General features: G+C 38.6%; 1 protein-coding gene across 3 annotated transcripts in view; it reads left to right on the top strand.

Annotated features, from left to right (window-relative positions):
• Window positions 1–22,783, top strand: part of LOC122798604 (ubiquitin carboxyl-terminal hydrolase 47-like) — a 766,891-nt gene that overhangs the window by 500,170 nt on the left and 243,938 nt on the right. For all 3 annotated transcript variants that reach the window (XM_044067681.1, XM_044067680.1, XM_044067682.1), the window contains one exon: window positions 10,655–10,768. In XM_044067681.1, the coding sequence (XP_043923616.1) occupies window positions 10,655–10,768 (114 nt within the window). The remainder of the gene's footprint in view (window positions 1–10,654; window positions 10,769–22,783) is intronic.

The following is a 22,783-nucleotide window of genomic DNA, read 5'->3' as shown; positions in this document are numbered from 1 at the left end:
AGACCTAACACCACTCTTAAGTATTCAACTGTGGTACCACCTTTAACATTCTTGTAAGAAAAGCACAGTCTGGGTCTGAACTGTCTGCAAACAGCTACAGTTAACTTTGAGTATGTGTCTACCTGTTTGAGCCAATATTCATTTTCCCCTGGAGAGCACTCTGCTTTGGCTTGTAAGCAGCCCCCTCCCCCCCCCACACACACATACACACACACACACACACACACACACACACACACACACACATCTTCCACTTTCTCTTATTCCTTTCTGTTAGCAAATAGTATCCATAACTGATCAATACTGTGTGCTTGTTAATTTAAACTATGACCACATAGCCTACTGATAGAAGGTTATCCTGTTTTTCCACCTGAGAAATTAAGAAATGACTTACAGTTTCAGAGCAGTCCTTGGTCAATTGTGATTGTTTCTTAACACATACTTGTCTTTGCTTTGTGATTGTTTCCAGCCCCCTCATACGAGCAACTAGCAGGGTCTCTACCCGTTTCGCTCCCCACCCTGCTCCCTATTCCCTCCCACCCCAAGTGGTCCCGCCTTTATTGCATTCAAACCCCTCCCATCTTTCCAATAGCCAACTACAGCGCTAACCCAACACTACCTCCTCCATCTTCCCACTACTATCACACCTCCTCAACTAACATGTACAAGCATACCTTTCCTATGCTCACTGCATGCACTCTCCTCACATATCATACATCCTACCAAAGCTCCATCATTCCCCCACTCAACCACTACCACTGTACTACTACTCACACCACCAGTCATGTCTCACCCTCACTCAGCTCTCCTCCCACCAACTCAAGAAACATCCCTATGCACCCCCCACATATTCTACCAACTATATTACTCAAACATAAAGCATCCCTACAACTTAACATAGTAACCCTCCCACCATACCTATTACCCACAGAGCACAATCATAAAGTTTCCCTTATAAACAAACACATTCAAAAACTGAGAAAACTAATAATCTCATGTATATCAAAACTAGCCCTAAGTGGAGACATCCACCCCAACCCTGGCCCTACCATCTCCAACCCCAATCCTCATAATCAGACTAGAAACCACAACTTCTCCCATATTACAGCCAATAGAAAGCCAAGTGACTTCCTTCTACTAAGCCTAAATATTAGAAGTATATCCAACAAAGTCCATGAACTCCATGCCACCATAGACTTCTACTCCCCAGATATAGTCATCCTGACAGAAACCTGGCTAAAACCTCACATTACCAGTGAGCAAATACTGCCTACAGGTTACAGCATACTAAGAGTAGACCGGCTAAACAAAAAAGGAGGTGGTGTAGCTATAATATTTAAACAGCATCTAAACATCTAGATCTTAAAATCATCAGCTCCACAAATAGGCAATGAAGAAATAATATATACCAACCTCAAAATTAACCAAAACAAAACCATCAACATAATTGGATGCTACTTCCCACCTGGCCAAAACATCCTTCCACTAGAAAACCTCCTCAGCTGGTCTACCCACCATCTCCCCCCAGGAAACTATCATCTTAGGTGATTTCAGTATTGACTGGCAATCCTGTTCTGGCAACAATCCAACCCATCATGTACACCTTCATGGCTTCACCCAACTAGTCCAGTCACCAACCAGGATAAATAAAAACTCCAGCAAGCACACTACCCTGGATTGGATACTAGTCAGTAAGAGCCCCCAGTCATATATAACAGGCTGCTTATCAGATAGCCTCAGTGATCACTCCCCAACATTCCTACTCAAAAAATACCTATACCAAGCTAAACCTGTCATCTACCGTCAAATACGTAAAAACTAAACTTTAACCCACTCACATTCATCTCATCCCTCAAAGAATGTAACTGGCATCCTCTAAAGTACCTCAGTCTAGATGACGCAGTTGAATTTTTTAATTCTACCTTCCTGAACATCCTTAATTACCATGCCCCCATAAGATTTTCCAGAACCAAAGCACAACCCTCCCGATGGCTACAGAAAACCACTAAGTCAGAAATGAAAAACAGGAATAAAGCCTGGGAGCACTGACACAAAATCAAAACCCCCTCAGCTAGACAGAAATTCCTAGAACTACGCAATAAAGTCAAAAAGTTAATAAAACAGGACAAATTCCAATAGTACCAGTCTGCCCTAGACTCCTCACAACACAGCCCCAAACAATTCTGGTCCTCCATAAACTCCATCCTCCACCCAGGTAAAGTCAGTACCCCTCCTCGTAACATCCCTCACTCCTCAGAAAATATTGCTACCTCATTCAACACACACTTCACCCAAACCATACTATCACTAGCTAAACAACACAACCCCCCTCCCCTCCAACCCACACCTTCAACTAGTAATCTCCCCACTGCCTTCTCTTTTTCTCCTGTACCTACCTCCAACATAAAAAAACTCTTAACTAAACTTAAACCCACCAAATTAGCAGCAGACAACCTCCCAAGTGAATACCTACAAATCGCAGCTGATGCTCTGGCCTACCCAGTATCCATCTTGATTAACCAATCTCTTTCAGAAAGTTACGTTCCCTCACTGTGGAAAGTATCACATATAATTCCCCTCCACAAAGGTGGACCCTCCTCAGAACTAACCAATTACCGCCCCATAGCTATTCTCTCTCCACTCTCCAAAATACTAGAGAGATGCATACACTCTCAGGTCTCAGACTACCTCCTTACTAACAACCTCCTTTCCAGTACTCAGCATGGTTTCCGACCAAACCATAGCACCACCACTGCCTTACTCTCCTTTACTAACACTATCCTTCAGCATAAAAACAATGGCTATCTCTCCTCTGCTACTTTCCTAGACCTATCTAAAGCATTTGACATGGTCCCACACAAACAACTTATCTCTGTCCTCAATAACCTGTCCTTCTCACAATCAGTCACCAACTGGTTTCAGAGTTACCTGTCTGACCGCCAACAATCCGTTGTATGGCAGAATGACATATTTCCCCAACTACCTGTCTCCATAGGGGTTCCCCAAGGATCCATCCTTGGACCCCTACTATTCTCTGTTTACACCAATAATCTAGCCTCTGCCACCAAACATGGCACACTAATACTATATGCAGATGACTCGACCATCATCTGCTCAGCACAGTCCCTACTAAAACTGCAAAAAGTCACACAGGAAGCCTTTTCCTCTGTTGAAACATGGTTATCCGATGCCCAATTAATACTCAACCCAAACAAACCTAAACTACTCATCTTCCACCCCACCAAACATACTCAAAACAGCTCTCACTTTAACATCACAGCATAAAACAACACCACTATATACCCAACTGAACACACCAAATTTCTAGGAGTGGAAATAGACAATAAACTAAAATTTGACATTCACATATCCATGACCATAAAAAAAGTTCACAAAAAACTAGGAGCGTTATACAGAAATAAGCAATTTCTCACCAAAGCAGCAAAGATTTCAATAGCAAATTCCCACCTTATCTCCACCCTACTTTATGCCTCTCCAGTATATACCAACTTAAGGCAATGTGATCTAAACAAGCTAGAGACCTTCTACAACAAAATCGCCAAATTCGCCACAGGGGCATCCTACCGTAGTCACCACTGTCTCTCACTTGCTGAACTGGGCTGGCTTGAACTCCCTCACCTCTTTCAGTGGTATCACAAACTAGTAAACCATCCACTAAATGTCCCATCCCTCCAGAATCTACTCCAACCTTATCGCACCACCAGGCCACTAAGATCCAGCAACAAAAATCACTTGCAGGTCACTAAAGCGAATAACTCTGCTGGTGAATCACTATTCTCTTGCGCCATAGCCAAATTATGGAACTCACTCCCACCCACAATTACCTCAGTACCATCATGCACCCAGTTCAAAACTTTACTAAAAGCGCACCTAAAAACATGCTGGCTATGCCCCTGCAACTCCCACTCTAATATCATCCACCTCATCCAACCACTACCTTTCTTTCCACTCCACTAACTACCTTGATTATAGCAAGCTCAGATGCCCATAAGCCTAGTACTTATTATACAGCAGGAACTTCTCATTGTAACATTTGTTAATGTGTGTTATGTACTTCACAGATAAAGATTCTAGTTGTCTACTGATGTACTATGTTCTTCATCTGTAAATATGTTGTAAGTAATTGCTATGTTAAATTGTTAATCGCTATGTAATCCAATGTAACTACTGTCTGTTTATTTTACTGTGGAGCTTTTCTCCCCGGGCCTCCGCTGTAAATGGACCTACGGTCAACAAATTTGAATAAATAAATACATAAATAAATTGTTTTATAAGTGCTGTAACTGTTGTTACTACAGTCCCAGTTTTTCTTCATGCTTATCGTTTTCTCAAGATGATGGGTATTTAATTTGCTGAAAAAGAAAGGTGTTTGATAATAACTCAGTTAGTCGCATGTGATTGACAAGAAGTCTGAACTTCTGTCTCTCCTCACTTCAGCTATCAAAGTGCCCCTCCAAAAATAAAGCACTTATGTTCCTTTTTTTGGAGGGGGTGTAGTGACATTCGTGATCATACCTCTCACTTTCAAGTGCATTTCATTATGAAGAACTTTCCCTAGTGTGGGTCTTAAAAAGTATTGGGTATTTTTTAACTGATTTCCCAGGTGAATAGTATTGAAACACGTTCCATATTTAGGAGACGGTAGGTTGAGAGCTGCGCTGTGCATGAACATTGCAATACTGATGAGTCAGTTTAGAGTACTGGCTGATAAAGTATGTCGATTTCAGAGTTCCGGAAAGGCTGGTAGATGGATTAACAATAAAACATTCCATCCTAGCCAGATTGCAAATTGTTTTGTTTTTGTACAGTCATTGTACTAAATAAGCAAAATCAACTTTACGCGTGTGACATGGCACAGTCTTTTAGGGATGTATTAACGTTTACAGTTATGTGTATCCTTTTAAAAAAACTGCTATAAATGCCATAAAACCACTCAAGTGTACCTCATTATGAGGAATGTTATACTCAGATAGTAACTAGAATGACAGGTTTTGCATTGTTATGTATTTTCTGAGGGATAATGAAGTCTGTAATCCAAATGTCTGGCATTATATTATTTATTGTTATTTAATGACTTCAGTCTTCATGTTGGTATCCCACAATTCCACTAGACTGGGCTGTGTTACATGATTATGTATGCAAATGTTATGTTAATTGGTGTCCCAATTTTTAGCCAGTTGTACCTACTTTTCACGTTTCCAGGTTGAGAAGTATGGGTAGGCCTACTAATGTGTGGATAGGATTTGTTGATGCATATGTAACTTTAAGGGGTAGCGGATGTGTTGATGCATATGTACCTTTAAAAGTGGTTTTGGGGATGTGTTGATACATGTATAACATTAACGGGTAGGAGGATGTGTTTATGTATATGTAACTTTAAGGGGTAGGGGGTTCTGTTGACGCATATGTAACTTTAAGGGGTAGGGGATGTGTTGATGCATATGCAACTTTAAAGGGTAGGGGGATGTGTTGATTCATATGTAACTTTAAGGGGTAGGGAGATGTGTTGATGCCTGTGTAACTTTAAGGGGTAGGGACGCTGCATTGATGCATTATGTAACTTTAAGGGGTAGGAGATATCTTGATGCATATGAAACATTAAGGGGTAGGGGAATGTGTTGATGCCTACGTAACATTAAGGGGCATGGGATATGTTGATGCATACGTAACTTTAAGGGATACGGGATGTGTTGATGCATACATAACTTTAAGGGGTAGGGGGATGTGTTGATGCATATGTAGCTTTATATTTATATTATGCAACATTATATAACATGAGAATTCACAGAGGGCATATTTGTAAATTACTGGTAGCAGAAATATAAAAATAAACAATAATTAATATCAATGTTTAAACTAAAATCATAGTAAGAATTATTTTTCTTTATCTGCAGTGCTATTCTACAAATAAATGCATCTGAATAGCAAATTAAATAAAAACATAAGCAAATAAAGTGAATGATTTGGAGGAATCTGGATGGGTGTCCAATCATAATCAGCTTATCATGTGTTTGAGACATGAATGCCAAGAAATTCACCTTGAGAGCAAAGCTTAAGAGGGAAATCTTGGCATTCTTGTCAAGAATATATAATAAAGGGTTACAGTTGGTGATAAGATCATAATTCCTTGTAGTGCATGAAACGTTACCTGCTGCATGTACTGTCAGTTGCAAAAAAAAAAAAAACAGGGCAAGAGTGCAAAGTCTTTCATCAGCTTTTGAAGCCTTGAAGATGGTAAAGAACTTAGATCTGCAAGAGGCAGAAACAAATTGCCACTGTGTTGATCTATTGGCTTTAAAGGCTATTTAACACTTTCTTCTGTTGTGCTTTCTGTTTATTTTCCTTCTGCTACTGCTATTTGCTGACTGGCAATGTCTGCTGTTAGTCCCAAGCAAAAGGCCCATTCTTAACAGCTGTTAGATGTCCTTAACAAGCTTTTGTTAAGCACCCCTAAGTGTTGTTAAAATCAGATCTCACACTAAGGATGTATTTAACAAGTTTATCTTTTTTCTGATTTCAGAGTATAATCATGGAACACATCTGCACTATAACATATTTAATATATAATTTAGAAATAATTCACGACTGGGTGTGGGTAATGAGGATTTACCCATGGAAGGTATGGTTTGATCACGAGTATAAAGCCCAAGTGACTAAACAAAGCCAACCATGGGTAAATCCTGCATTGCTCATGCACAGGAGTGGATTTACACAATGACATTATTTAAGAAAAAAGTCATAACATTTCTCAATAATGTTATATTATAAAAAGACTTTAGTGCTCTTCTGTTGGTCTTTGGTACTCTGGGGCATGAAAGGATATGTACTTGGATTATTTAAGTCTATAAACTGCACAGTACATTGGTGGCTGCATTTGTTTAAGTATTTTTGATTGCCCTGGTCTGTATTCTGTGTGGTGTGCCTCTCAGTAGTTAGCATATTCACACAATGCCCTGATGCTAGCATTGAAGTATTTATCTTTCCTGCAAAAAAGCTCTGGCTTTCTGGCAAATCATTATACCTGAAGTCAGTAAATGTACTTGACAATCTATACCAGGCTACCAGGCATTCTGGGCTTCCAGACCTGTTCACATTTGTATTATTTTACTCCAAAGAGCAGATTACTAGCGCAATAATTTTTCTTTTCTTTTTTAAAGAGTTAAATTCTCCTCTTAGCAGCAAAAAGGTGTTTTAATTGCGCATTTTGTGAGACATACTTGTTTAATAATGAACACACTGGATAGACCAATCTGTGTGCACACTTTTGTATATTAAATTAGTTAAATGGAGGAAAGGCCAAGATCAAGGGTACTTTTTTTCCACTATTAATTAATTCACTTTTAAAAGTTGATATTCAAAGAGATTCTGCATCTATATGAAGTTTGTGAACTAGACATATAAATGTTGCCTTGAACTGACTTCGGTGCTTGATGACTGGAATGCTCAGCGATCTACCACAAAATCAAAAGTTTTATGAGGAAAAGAGATAAAATGTGATGTAAAAAGGAACATTCCATGAAGGTATGTTACAAGAAGTACAGTCAGTGTGTTTGAAGGAATGACTGAATCAGTTAACTTGAATATACATGTTCCAGTTACAGTTCCTGAAAATGTTTGTGTACAATAAATATCTTGAACCCATACACTGCTTTATCATATGTTTTGAATGCAGGAGACAAGCGACACTATGCATCTTGTGTGAAATGCTTATTTTGTTTAGGAGGTGAAGATCAGTCCTTTGAAGGTGTTGTGATGGAAAAGTTTATCAGTAAGGTTTCATTTGGCTATCAGAAGTAGGATCATAGCTCTCAACCATACCAGTTTTGAGGGTAAAATAAAGGGGTGCCATGAATTCCCGAGTGGCACCTTTAATTCCTGAATTTTTCTTCTTTTTTTTTTAGTTACTGCAACTTTAAATTTCTGGGTAACATTACCACGTATCACCAGTGTACAGGGGCGTGTGTGATGTCTGCCTGTCAGATTCTCAATGTGGGACTTGGAGATTTCAAAAAATTAAAAAAAAAAACAAACGAGTTGTTTACAGCCGCCGACTTGCAGGCAGCTTGTGGGGAACTCTCACTTTAATTTTAAGTTTGATCAAGCTGTAAGCCTATAATGAATCGATGCCAGTAAAAGGCTTGCTAATCTATCAACTTTCTTCTTCTTGTGACAGCTGGAGAAAAGAAGGTAGGTTGTTATGTACACATCTCTATCACTGGAGTTTATGTAAAGGTTAAGCATATAAAGTGGCTGACGTGAATTGGACACAGTTTGTCACAGGAGAGATGATTTAGTAATTGCACTAGCGTTGCAGGTCCAGAGCCACAGTGTCATAAACTGCTGATGGTACGATATTGTTGGTTTATCAGCAGATGCCCAAGTCTTGACTACTATCAGTTTTGCTAACTGGCATAATGCTTTCAAAAACAAATGGATTAAAATGTGTTATTAAGTTTGTAAAAGTAGCTGAACTGGCTTCTAATAGTGTCAATTCTGATCTCGTGATTATAGTTAGAAACATGTATTTGAAGAGATTTCACCGGCACTGCACTTGTGTAGATTTAGGATGCACAGTAGTTCTCTATCCTCACCTCATAACCACGCACCTTTGATTAAACTTACACTCCTAGCTAATTGTGTTATAAGTGCTGTAACTGTTGTTGCTACAGTCCCAGTTTTTCTTCATGCTTATCGTTTTCTCAAGATGATGGGTATTTCATTTGCTGGAAAAGAAAGGTGTTTGATAATAACTCGGTTAGTCGCATGTGATTGACAAGAAGTGTGAACTTCTGTCTCCTCACTTCAGCTATCAAACTGCCACTCCTAAAATAAAGCACTTATGTTCCTTTCACTAGACTGAGAACCTGAAAATTGTTACTTATGGTATAATTTATTTGTTGCACTTCAGTAACTTGAATATTTTTTTTTTTTTGAAGGGGGTGTAGTGACATTCGTGATCATACCTTTCACTCTCAAGTGCATCTAATTACGATGAACTTTCCCTACTGTGGGTCTTAAAAAGTATTGGGTATTTTTTTAACTGATTTCCCTGGTAAATAGTATTGAAGCACGTTCCATATCTTGGAGATGGAAGGTTGCGAGCTGTGCTGTGCATGAACATTGCAATACTGATGTGTCAGTTTAGAGTACTGGTTGATAAAGTATGTCGATTTCAGAGTTCCGGAAAGGCTGTTAGATGGATTAACAATAAAACATTCCATTTGCTATCCTAACCAGATTGCAAATTGTTTTGTTCTTGTACAGTCATTGTATTAAATAAGCAAAATCAACTATATGCATGTGACATGGCACAGTCTTCTTAGGGATGTATTAACGTTATGTGTATCCTTTTAAAAAAACTGCTATAAATGCCATCAAACTTCTCAAGTGTATCTCATTATGAGGAATGCTATACTCAGATAGTAGCTAGAATAACAGGTTTTGCATTATTATGTATTTTCTGAGGGATATGAAGTCTGAAATTCAAATGTCTGGCATTATATTATCTATTGTTATTTAGTGACTTCATTCTTCATGTTGGTATCCCAGAATTCCACCGGAGTGGGCTGGGTTACATGATTATGTATGCAAATGTTATGTTAATTGGTGTCCCAATTTTTAGTCAGTTGTACCTACTTTTCACGTTTCCAGGTTGAGAGGACTGCTAAAGTGTGAATAGGATTTGTTGATGCATATGTAACTTTTGAAGGGGTAGGGGATGTGTTGATGGATATGTAACTTTAAAAGTGGTTTGGGGATGTGTTGATACATATATACGTTTAAGGGGTAGGAGGATGTGTTTATGCATATGTAACTTTAAGGGGTAGGGGGTTCTGTTGATGCATATGTAAGTTTAAAGGGTAGGGGATGTGTTGATGCATATGCAACTTTAAGGGCTAGGGGGATGTGTTGATTCATATGTAACTTTAAGGGGTAGGGGGATGTGTTGATGCCTGTGTAACTTTAAGGGGGTAGGGGCGCTCCGTTGATGCATATGTAACTTTAAGGGGTAGGAGATGTCTTGATGCATGTGTAACATTAAGGGGTAGGGGAATGCTTTGATGCATATGTAACTTTAAGGGGTAGGGATGTGTTGATGCATACGTAACTTTAAGGGATAGGGAATCTGTTGATGCATATGTAACGTTAAGGGGTAGAGGGTGTGTTGATGCATATGTAACTTTAAGGGGTAGGGGTGTGTTGATGCATATGTAACTTTAAGTGTAGGGGATGTGTATGAGAAGTGGGCATGGATACAACAGTATTTAAGTAGTGAGGATCAGGGAGGCAGGGACTGGGCTGGGAGTGAAGTGAGCCACATCTCCCATATTAACTGAAGTCCATCATTTTGCACACATGCAGTGCAGAAAGTAATGGGGAGCACAGCAGCATGCTGGATAAGAAAAAGGCTATATGCACACTACAGCTGTTATATGTAAGTGTGAAAGTGATATGCTAGCCAGACCATGCTACCATCAAAGTAGTTTGACAACATCAGTCATTTAGCAGCTTAGAACAACTGGCAGCTTCAAAATAAATAAAAATAAAGCAAAATAAAATAAATGAAATATAAAAATAATAAAAATATAATAATAATAATGGTAATGTTCTCACGTTTGTCCTTTCATTACAGCAAAGGAATTCAAAAACAAATAACAGCCATCAGTTGATAACAGAACGAAAGCCATGTGCTGGGATGCGAACAACTTCTGTAGACCGACACACCCAGCATGAGAGGCAGATGCAGGTGAGTTCCAAAACTAATTGAATATTAACTGCCTATATTCTTTCTTTGTATTTCATTTGTATGTTTGTAAAATCATACTGAGAATTATTTTTCTTTATCTGCAGTGCTATTCTACAATCAAATGCATCTAAATAGCAAATTAAATAAAAAAATAAGCAAATACTTACTAAAATCCAAACAACTAAATCTTACAACCTAGGTGGCGACGCACTGTTTGCCAATACCACTGGAAAAATATGGAACTCCCTCCCCAACAACGTCATGCTTATAACTTCACTAGTTCAATTCAAAAAGAGTCTAAAACTCCACTTTAAGTCACATTGGCTTTGTCCTTGCACAAACCCAGACTAGCTCCTTGCCGTAAACTAAAACCAAAACCAAGCCCATACTAGTTCTTCGTATTATCCATTCCCAAAAAGAACAACCTAGCAAGAGTTAAAAGAACTATGTATGTTGCCAAACTCTAAGCTGTAATACGTCCTAACGACTCTGCTAGCATGTTATTAATGTATAATCTAATGATTAGTAGTAATCTGCATTTGATAGAGCATGGTAGTTTTATAATAGTATGTAAATTGTTTTTTTTTTTTCTTTTTTTCTCTCTTCCTCATTTTTGTTCATCTTAAATACTATTTTTTTGTAACAATTTGTCATTGTAACTCTGTTGGAGCTTTTCTCCCCGGGCCTCCGCTGAAAATGGACATGTATCCAGTCGGACTATCCCGGTCAACAAATGTAAAATAAATAAATAAATAAATAAATAAATAAACTGAATGATTTGGAGTAATATGGATGGGTGTCCAATCATAATCAGCTTATCGTGTGTTTGAGACATGAATGTCAAGAAATTCACCTTGAGAGCAAAGCTTGAGAGGTGAATCTTGGCATTCATGTCAAGAATATATAATAAAGGGTTACAGTTGGTGATAAGATCATAATTCCTTGTAGTACATGAAACATTATCTGCTGCATGTACTATCAGCTGCAAAAAGATGCACAGACTGCACCCTCACAAGGGGCTAAAATATTCTAGAATTAGTGCTCACTAACATGGGTGGTCACTGCACTACCCCCTGTGTGTTGCCCTCCATCATAAGGTCAGATCATAATTCTGTTTTTTTCGAAGTAACAATCAGATCTGAAACCCCCACAGCCAGAAAATAACTGAAAAATTTCTTCAAATCAAACTACAGCCTACTAAGGGATGGCATAAAAAGTTTCAAACCCCCTGCTAACACAGCCAACAATGACTCCTAGGCAGAGGAGTACTCAAATGCCCTGTATAAACACTTAAACAACTGTATAGACTTGGCTGTACTTGACCAACTCAAAACCAGGTCTTCTCAAAAAAGCAGGCCACCCAGGTGGACCTCAAGTATAAATAGTTTATATAATAAAAGGAAGAAACTGATGTCTAAAAACAAGAGGGAACTTACTCAGCAGAAAAAGAATGCCCTCCACAGCTCGAACAAACAAATCAGATATCTTGTAAAGTCATCTATAGCTAATTACAAAGATATATTAGCATTCCTAGCTAAGGATAATCATAAGGCATTCTTTAGCCACATCCAAAATCTAAAAGAGAATGCTCAGCTATGTGTGAACTTATAGTAAATGGTAACAGTCATACTGAACCTGAGGAAATTTCCAACCTGCTAGCTGACAGACTTGGTGCAAACTTTACCCCCCTGTCCCCACCAGCCTTATCTCAAAACATACTTGACACCAGTCCTTTACCTAGTATCTCCAAAGAATAGGTCAAGTTCGCACTCTTGAAGGCCAAAAACATGGCCTCTATGGAACCAGATAACATCCCAGGCCGCTTACTAAATAATCTTGAACAATACCTAGTGAAACCACTTGGCACTTTGTTTAACCTCAGCCTGAGCACTGGCTTTGTTCCAGTAGAGTAGAGAACAGTAGTCCTCTTGCACAAAGGGGGTCCATCAACCCAGCCTGGGAACTATAGACTTATAAGCCTAACCACCGTTATCTGCAAGACCATGGAAAGAGTCATCATGGACCTTATCAACAAGGATATAGGTGACCATCAAACTCTTGACCCAACCCAGTTTGGCTTTGTTAAGGGTAGATCATGCTTATTGAACCTGGTGGACTTCTTCGAGAATGTCACCAAAGCCCTGGATTAAGTCAAAATAGTACATGCCACTCATCTTTACTTAGCCAAGGCGTTTGACATAATCTCCCACTCAGATATCATTGAGAAACTCTCCCAGCTGGGGATTAACCCATACATCACTAGATGGGTAGCGAACTGGCCCACCGACAGAACACATACTGTAAAAGCTGAGGATTCCACCTCTACTAGTAGACCACTTGCCAGTAGTGTTCCACAGCAATCTGTGCTGGGCCCTTTAGAATCTATTTCTTGGAAGTGTAGGTGAAAGTAGATGGCCTGCGGCTTGCTACGTTTGCTGATGATTGCAAACTGGGAGGAGTCACTGAGTCCCCAAATGATGTTACCATATTACAAAAGGGGCTATTACAGACAAATGATTGGCGTGAAAGCCACAAACTAAAACTAAACACAAAAAAAGCGCATTATAATCTGCTTTGGGAAAGAGGAAGTCCCTGCAAATTATAATATTGACAGCACTCCCCCAAACTCAAACCCAGTGGTGCGAGATTTGGGAACACAGATCGATAGCAATCTAAACTTCAATCACCATGTGTCCACATTGGTAAGGAAAGCCTTCCATGTTGCACATCTCATAAACAAGGGCATGGCATCCAAGACTAAGGATGTTATCTGTACAGTCAATCCTCATCAGACTACTAATAGATAATAATAGAGAATAATCTATAATAACACCCCCTTTTGCATGCACCTCACCAGACATGCAGGACAGACCACAGAGGTTTCTCACCAAGAAAATTCAGGGCCTCCAAAATGTTATCTACATAGAAAGACTGAAAGCCCTGTTACTGTACTCTGTTATCCTACAGGCTGCTGAGCATACCTTTAAACCTGTTAGAGCAGGAAATCTGGACAAAGCCAACAATAATTGGGGAACAAAGGCCCAAAAATAGGGACACTTTTTAAATATTGCTCATACAAACTTAGAAAATTGATAGAATAACGGGTTTTGCATAGCATGAATTTTCTGAATGATATGAAGTCTGAAACTCAAATATCTGTCATTATTTTGTGACTTTAACCCTCAATGATTTGCCAGAAAACCACAATTTTATGTCTAATGGACTAAAGATATGGGGCAAAAATCTGGACATTCTGCAAAAACTGGTTGATAGGTATGCAATGCTGAGAGGAGACTTGTGCCTGGCCTACTTAGCAGTCTCTGACCCTGCCCTAATGGAAATGCTGCACATCCAAAAATCAGATGGGGCAAGAATCACTCAATCTATGGCTCTCACCTAGCCTGTGACAATAAAAGAACATGCTGGAGAGACAGATATATCTCCCAGAGATTGCCACACCTCTGGATTAAGCTCCCAATATCCATGACGCAGAGTATTCAAGTGCAGCCTAGACAATTGGATGGGAGACTGTAAATTCACCCCAGGGTGGCACATATGTCCCTCATGGACAGGGGCAGTCCGTGTTGATCATAGACTCACTCTGCAAATAACGACCATCTAACCAAGATCAATTAGGGAACGCAGATATAACATGGCTAGGCTTTTAAAGGTACTAGGACCATCAGCCTAATAACCTCCTACGAACCTATGCCTAAAGCTACTCTCATTCTTCCTGTGTTGCTTGCTTTTGAGGTTATTTTTCTTACTGATGCCATTTTTACCTCTATATACAACCTTTGGCTGCCAAAAGATAGCTTATATAAGGCACCCCAGTCCCTTACATAACCCAAGGTGCACCCAGCTGCCATATCTCTTTCTAAATCTGCTGCTGCCAAACAGGTTACTATGTGCAATCCCATTCCCTGTGATGAGGATGGGAAGGCAATGGATATGATGGGGAAGAAGATGTACGCTAATAATACCTTAAACCTTTAATATTATAAATTGTGAAGATATTTTGTTAAAGTTTTTGCTGGTGTCTTTTGAGAATATGCAAAAGATATTAATTAACATTCCTTCTTCTAAAGTTAAAAAATCAGTACATGCTTCTGTGACAGCTGTTTCTTGGGTGACCATATATATTCTGAAGTGTACTTGTGATACCTTTGATGTCTCTTCCAAACAGCTGCTTCTAGGTCACTTTGAGAAGACTTGCTTGGCTTCAGCTAAAAACCGTCTTGAGGAACTAAAGTGTGAAATCTTGAACTCTCCTTTAGATAAAGATTCTCTTTTTGACTGATCTGCAGCTGAGGTACTTAAGAAGTGTGGTGAGAAGGGGAAACTGATACAAGGAGTAGCACAAGTTCTTCAATCCTCTTTTTTTAAACTTAGTAACAGTTTTAACCCATTGTGAGACCCCTTCCTCAACAAACAATGTAAACAGTGGGGAGTCAATATTTCACGAGGAAAAAAGAAATAGAAAGGCACATTTAAGAAAAAGGAAAAAAAGCCTCTAAAAATCAAATACAGCCTCCCCAGTCAGCATGACTATCCATCTCTTCCTGCATCGTCACAGCAATTTCTCCATTTGCCTCACACTTCAGCTGATCTTTTGGTTTCTAATAATTCCAGACATTTGGGTTTTAAGGGTGAGTCAACAAGGTTATTTTTCTCAATGGGAATTCTATCTTGCCCCCCAAAAAATCAGATTTCTCTGTTTCTTCCCATTCTGGACAATGTGTGATCCCAGGGAGTCTTCTAGGCTAAGCCTATTATTCACAGATTTTTTTCTGGCTCAAAAACCAGAAGGTTCCTTGACACCAGGACTGAATCTTTCCACTTTAAATCTCCATTTCAGGATTCCTAAGTTCAAAATGTTATCCCTTCAGAAGTGTATACCCTTAATCCTTTCTTTAGCTTTCATAGCAAAACTACAGCTAAGGGGCTCCCCTTATTACATTCCTACTGCCAACAGATCAGGTGTATCTTAAGCTTTGCTGTACTAGTCTTATTATATAAATTCTCTGTTTTATCCTTTGGACTATCAACTGCACCAAGGGTATTTACAAAATGTCTGGCTCCTGTTATTGCTCATTGCAGACTCCAAGGCATACACATATTCCCATGTTTGGAAGTCTGTGTCATCTTCCTGTTCTCTTCTTTTCAGCTCTCATGAATCTCCTAAACCTATCCAGGAACTTCTACTAAATCTGGGATTTCAAATCAATTGCCAGAAGTATTCTGTTATCTTTTCACACAATACAGTATCCATTTAACTCTTTGTTGGACTCCACCAAGAGAAAAGCTTTTCTCCCTCCAGGCAAAGTTGAGATGTTCTACCATTTCATCCTGTTTTTCTCCAGTCTAAACAAAGCCTTTGCAAGGTTGTTTCTCAGAATGCTGAGGCATAAGGCATCAATGATGATACACTGTTATGTATCATTGTACTTTACAGTATCTTTGAAGATACACTGTTATGTATCATTGTACCTTACTGTATCTTTGATGATACACTGTTATGTATTATTGTACGTTACTGTATCTTTGATGATACACTATGTATTATTGTACCTTACTGTATCTTTGATGATACACTATTATGTATCATTGTACCTTACTGTATCTTTGATGATACACTGTTATGTATTATTGTACCTTACTGTATCTTTGATGATACACTGTTATGCATTATTGTACCTTACAGTATCTTTGATGATGCACTATTATGTATCATTGTACCTTGCTGTATCTTTGATGATACACTGTTATGTATTATTGTACCTTACTGTATCTTTGATGATACACTGTTATGTATTATTGTACCTTACTATATCTTTGATGATACACTGTTATGTATCATTGTACCTTACTGTATCTTTGATGATACACTGTTATGTATCATTGTACCTTACTGTATCTTTGATGATACACTGTTATGTATCATTGTACCTTACTGTATCTTTGATGATACACTATGTATCATTGTAACTCACTGTATCTTTGATGATACACTGTTATGTATCATTGTACCTTACTGTATCTTTTCATTTTGGATCTGTGTTTCCCAGATTGTGGTTGAAACAAATCAACATGAAACAGTTCCTTATCTCAGTTCAATGACACAGCATATAATAATATAAACAGACTCATAGGAATCAACTGCAAAATGAGCTAATGTGCCTCACCAATCACAGTGTTTATACAATACTTAGATAATGTCCTTAACAGCATGACAGATATAAATACACTATTATTTTTAATAACAGTATTCTGCAGTACTCATATTTTTTGCCAAATGGAAATACCTTGAATTGAATATAGGATTTTGTATTGCATTCATGTAATTGTTACTCTGCTTTAAACTTTATATGAAATTGCTGTTTCAGCATTTGTACTGTCTTGCTTTGTAAAACAATAATTGAAATCTTGTATCAGAACCTGCATGTACATCACTCTCTGCATATAGCATAGTTTATCAAATATATCTTTGAACATAGTTGCACCTTACTGTCTTCATGAACAGTTGGTCTACCTCTTAGAGTACTAAAACAAATGATTTATATTTTCTATTAATTAGAAATCTTTATGCTGTAACTGCCTGTAAATAGCTTGGTTCTCATTATTCATTATGTAATTATACCTTTACTTATAAGACTATTGTGTTTGGTTTAGACCATTGCTGGAAAGGGTCCTTGGTTTCTGTGCATGTTTATTAAATGATGCACACATGATGTTTAACTGTAAAAGTGATGCTGAAAACATGAATCAAGTAATCAGAATAAAGCATGTATCAATATTTTGTAAGACTATCCATCTGACAATACATCTGAACTAGGCATTCTAATCATGCCCTTCTTATTTATTAACCCATCTCTCTGTGACTCCTACCTTGTGGTGGTAACATACCTCTAATCCCTAATCTGCCTAGTCCCTAAGGAATCCCTGTGTACAGAGTGCTGCCACCTAACAAATTTCCCAAGACAAACTTGTTGCTAGTAGCTGATGACCTGTGGTTTGACCCCTCCGTGGACATTGACCTAAACTTCTGCATTTGAATGGCACTTCATTGCTCACCTCAGTGCTTGCATTTTGACATCAGGTTCCAATCTACCTGAACTACAGTGTGAAATTTGGAAACAAACACCTATAGTAGACACCTGGTAGAAAAAAAAAAACTCCTCACCCTTAGGAACAAACTGAAAATGTTCTGTTCCAAAACTGAACTAGATAAATTTAACAAAAGAACTTAAAATCAAAATCAGATTCACCAAGTCAAAGTATCAAATGAAAATCACCATCACCAGCAAGGACAACCATAAGTCCTCCTTTAGCTACATCAGGAACATTAGGAAAAGTGCCCATCACTGCAACAAACTGGTACATAACAACATCATCTACTCAAACCCTCAGGATATTGCAAACATATTAAGCTTCCTGTCACCCCATATATTGTCTATATCCTCCCCTCAGAAATCACATACAACCAAGTTTTTTAGAGGTTAAAAAATAGTATGCCAGAGTGTTTCATTGTAATACATTGTCTCACAAATACACTCCTGAAGCTCTTCAACTTAAACTTAATTTGTATTTTGCTATATGAGTGGGGAATAAGTCTTGTCATCACCTTTCATAAGAGTGACTCCAACCCCAATGCTGACAAATATAGACCAATAAGGTGTACCAGCCTTGTCTGCAGGGTAATATAATGCATTGTTAAAGACCTCTTAAACAGACTCCTTCCCTGATATCCAAGATAATGCTAAGGGTCACTGGGTGACCACACTTACAGATAACTGCAAACATGGAGTTATTGTCAACTTTCCTGAGGAATCTTGAATCTTAAAAGATAGTCTGTTATGTACAAACACCTGTTGCTAGAACCATAGTAAAAAAATAAATGCAACAATAGTGTAGCATTGTTGGAAAACAAAGAATACAGTTAGGGAACTGGGCACTTTCATAGACAATGAGCTCTGTTTTGTTCATTATGTCTCTATTGTTTATTTATTTTATTATTTATTTATGTTTGTTTATTGGGATAGTTTGGCTATGTCAACAAAACAAACTCCTCCTCAGTGAAGACCTGGGAGAAAACCTCCATACATAAATTGGAAAAAGACAAAGTACACTAAAGAGAAAAATGTTATGATAACTTCCTAGTAGGATAATATAATATAGAGTAATCTTATTAACAAACGGTAGTACTGGTAGAAGATTATGTTACATATGTACAATTGCATTGATTAGTTTTACAATTAGATGCTGTCATGGAAATGGTAATGTTAAGAAACAACACTCTGACATTATAAGAAAAGCAGATGACATTTTATTTATCTAATGACCAACAACAATTTCCACTCTCCTACTTGCAAACAGGGAAGCATCATTTTAGAGTTGATAGTATGTTAGTTTGAAAGAACACTTAATTTGGAATCTGAACCTTTGATCTTTTTATGACCAGTTCTAACAGACTGGGCTTATCTTAAAATTTTCTGATTATTACAAAGATGTCAATTTTAATTGGATAGTCATATATTTTCAAAGAGATAGCAGTTTATTGTTTGTGTGAAGGTTGCCATCGAAGCTAGATAGAATTTTGTAAACAATTCTATGTCATTGTAAATATTAATGCAATCCACAGGCTGGTTTACAAATGTAAAGATAACTATATGTTATGATTAAACTATATGTTGTACTGAGCTTCAAAAATGTAACTACAGTGCGCCCTGCTGGAAGAAAGCTGATAAGTCAAGCATTTTAGGACTGTTTGATCTCAAACCTCGGAGACAGGATGTCTGGACTAAGGAATTATTTCTATTGTCTTAGGACAAGAGTTAATTACTAGATTTTACATGTAAAATGTATTTTATTACTGCGGCTTCCTGCAGGTGCAGAATTACAAAAATAAATGTAAATTTTGAGTTTCTGTTAGCCTGGGAAACTAAATCAGAACTGTTAAGAATGATGTAATCTAAAATGACTCAGTGTTATCAATTTAAGGACAGAAAGAAGGGAAAGCATTTGAGATTTTGTCTGAAGAGCATCAGCTCACCAGCACTTGCTTTGCTCTGTAAGTAGGATCTTAGACTTTAGTATTTCTCTTAGCGTTAGATAGAAATATAGCCAGATTAGCCTAGCTGTTTTCCATATTTAAGTCAGACTATCCTACAATATTGTTTTAAAAGTTTCCTGTGATCTCTGAACTCTTGATTAGCAGTGTGTTGAATTGATGAGATTTGTCTTGTGTTTTTATTATTTATTATTAAATATTTTTAAACTTTTCAACTGTGGCTGTATTGTGTAAAGATAATTTAAGCTCTTAGAGTACATTGCATGTATTTAGTGATACTGCCCAAGCCACTCCAATAGTCTTGCTGCTTAGTCACATTTACTATTTAGATAACAATAATATTACACAGTGAAATTGGTCACCCTTTGGGAAGAGCCTTATAGTAGCTGATATTAGAGGTTGGTGGTAGTGATTTCTACATTATAGTCTGGAGAGAAAGAGGCATAGCTGGAGAACCTGTGCCAGCCTTCCCCAGGAGTGCCTGTATGTTTGTATATAACTCATATCTCAAAGTGTGTGTGTGTGTGTGTGTGTGTGTGTGTGTGTGTGTGTGTGTGTGTGTGTGTGTGTGTGTGTGTGTGTGTCAGCCACTTGGGCAGGAACGTGAAGCACTGGTTGGACAGAGAGGGTGCTGGAGGTTTTAGCTTGACCACTAGGCTGAGATTTGGACCCTATAGCTGGGCCAGTGGGGCGTTTTATTGGGGATCTGGAGAGAAAGGGAGATACTAGCCCCAGACTTACTGTGATCTCTGTGTGCTTTTAAGGGAAACTGTACTTCACTGTGTGTGTATGTACTTGTTATCCCCTCAGTGTGCATGCCCCTCACTGGTGCTATTGGTGAGGATTGAGTCTCCTTGATTACTGGGTCAGTGCATGGGCGTCACATTGAGCTACTGCACGGGTGTCGCAGTTTGCATCAAATGTTCTTAAGAGTTTGGACAGTTTACCTTAGGTAAGGTTAATCTAAAATAATGACTGCATGATACAGTCTAAAAGTGCTTGTTTAGTAAAATGGCGTATATGATGACACATTTGGCCTCACAGAAACACTGAATTTGCACATAAGATAAGTTACAGAGTACATATGTAAGCACAAAATCACAAATGAACAATTGTTATAGGCAACCTTAAACAAATAGCCTTATATAAAAGATATATTAGATGATACAAGTGTAGATGCATTAAAGCCCCAGATTTCATGTCAGACCTAAAGCAGATCATTGGTATTTATATCACTGGACCCTTTTTTGAGACAGGTGTGTGGCTGTATCAAACAGGAAGTTCTTAAAATGATGCCGGAATTTGGGGTCCTTTAACATTGTTGGGAAGAGCTTGCTATAGTGTGGGGGCTCAAGTGGAGATGGAGTGTTAAGTGTGTTGTAAGTTGGTAGTAGGATTTTGGACGCTAGGAGTCAATTGAGTGATTCCTACAATTATAAGTAGATTTTTTTCAATAAATTTTGATGAAAGGGGTGAGTCTGTTTCTTGCCTTAGTAATTTAAAATGCTGCACTCCAAGTAGAAAGTCAGTTGTCTGTTTTATGGTGAAGCAGTTTGCTATTGACAATCAGGCAATGGTGTTTTTATGGCGAGAGCTGGTAATGAAGCAGCAGATTTTGTTGGTAGTGGTTTATAAATTGTTGTTTCTGGAGGCTGCAACAGTAATGGGAATGCCATATTTAAGTGGGAGATAAGAACCCCTTTTCCATACAGATTTTCTTGTTGGTGAGCTGGGATGGGTTGAGAATTTGGTGGCAAAGAAGAGAAGTGAGTTGATTTTGCTCCTTGTTTTTGATGACTAATTCAAAACTGACAGCTTAGTCTAAGCAAATTCCAAGATATTTGAAGAAGGATGTTCATAGGTTCATAGGTTCATAGGTTTATACTAGGCTATCTGCCCTAGGGCATTTATAAGCCTAGCCGAAAATGTGTTTGGCTCTCTCCACCCTTATAATTTAACTTCTAGAGCCTCTGTCCAGTAGCCCCACTGGAGTGATCCCAGGTGCACATTTATGGTTTCCCATCCACTCATCAAGATTACTCCTGAAGAGGGCCAGCGAGGGGCTTTGTCTTATGTGAATTGGGATTTTATTCCAGAGTGTGGAAAGCCTTTGGGATATGCATCTATCCCTCCAGCATGTCCTATTTATTGCTGTGCTAAGGTTTAAGTCCGAGGAGCGTGTGGCTCTAATGGATTTGTTTTTTTTAAGGTGGAGCATGTCCATTAATTCTGGGTTGGACATGGCCTTGTAAGTCAGGCAGAGGTCGCCTCTGAGCAGGCGGTAAGCAACTGAGTAGAACTGTAGTTCCTTTAGCCTAGTTGCATAGGGCAACTGTTTGAGGCCCATGATCCTTTTGGTAAGGAACTTTTGGGGTCTCTCCAGCTGCTGCAGGTGCCGGGTAAGGTACATCCTAAATTGGGCATTGTACTCAATTATGGGTCTGATGAGTGATGAGTATAGGGGCACAATGACCTCTCTAGATCTAGAGAGAACTCTTTAGTTATAAGATGGGCAATTAGTGGGCACCTTGTTTTTCCCAAAGGGGATGACTAAGCATTTTTTGGCATTGAGCTTGAGGCCATGGCTCTGACACCAGGCATCTGTCTCCATAAGATCCTTTTGGAGAATGCTTGTGTCAGCCGGGGAGTCTATTATGGCTCTCAGTTTGCAATCATCGGTGAACTTGGTAAGCCACAGTCCTTTTGTGCTGGCCTGTACTTCAGAGAAGTATATACCAAACAAGAGGTGCCCCAGGACTGAGCCCTGTGGGACTCCACTTGTAACAGGTTTAGAGTCGGACATGGCACTTCCTACCTTGACCACATGTGTTCTATCCATAAGCCAGCTTGCAACCTATCTTGAGACATATGGGTTGATGTTTAAGCTGGTTAGTTTGTTTATGATTCCAGAGTGAGGTATTGTGTCGAAAGCCTTAGCAAGGTCC

The sequence above is a fragment of the Protopterus annectens genome, chromosome 3.part1 (genome assembly GCF_019279795.1).
Source record: "Protopterus annectens isolate FY-2018-M chromosome 3.part1, PAN1.0, whole genome shotgun sequence".
Taxonomy (NCBI): domain Eukaryota; kingdom Metazoa; phylum Chordata; order Ceratodontiformes; family Protopteridae; genus Protopterus; species Protopterus annectens.
The sequence above is the reverse complement of the archived record's forward strand: the minus strand, read 5'-3'. Positions and strand labels throughout refer to the sequence as shown.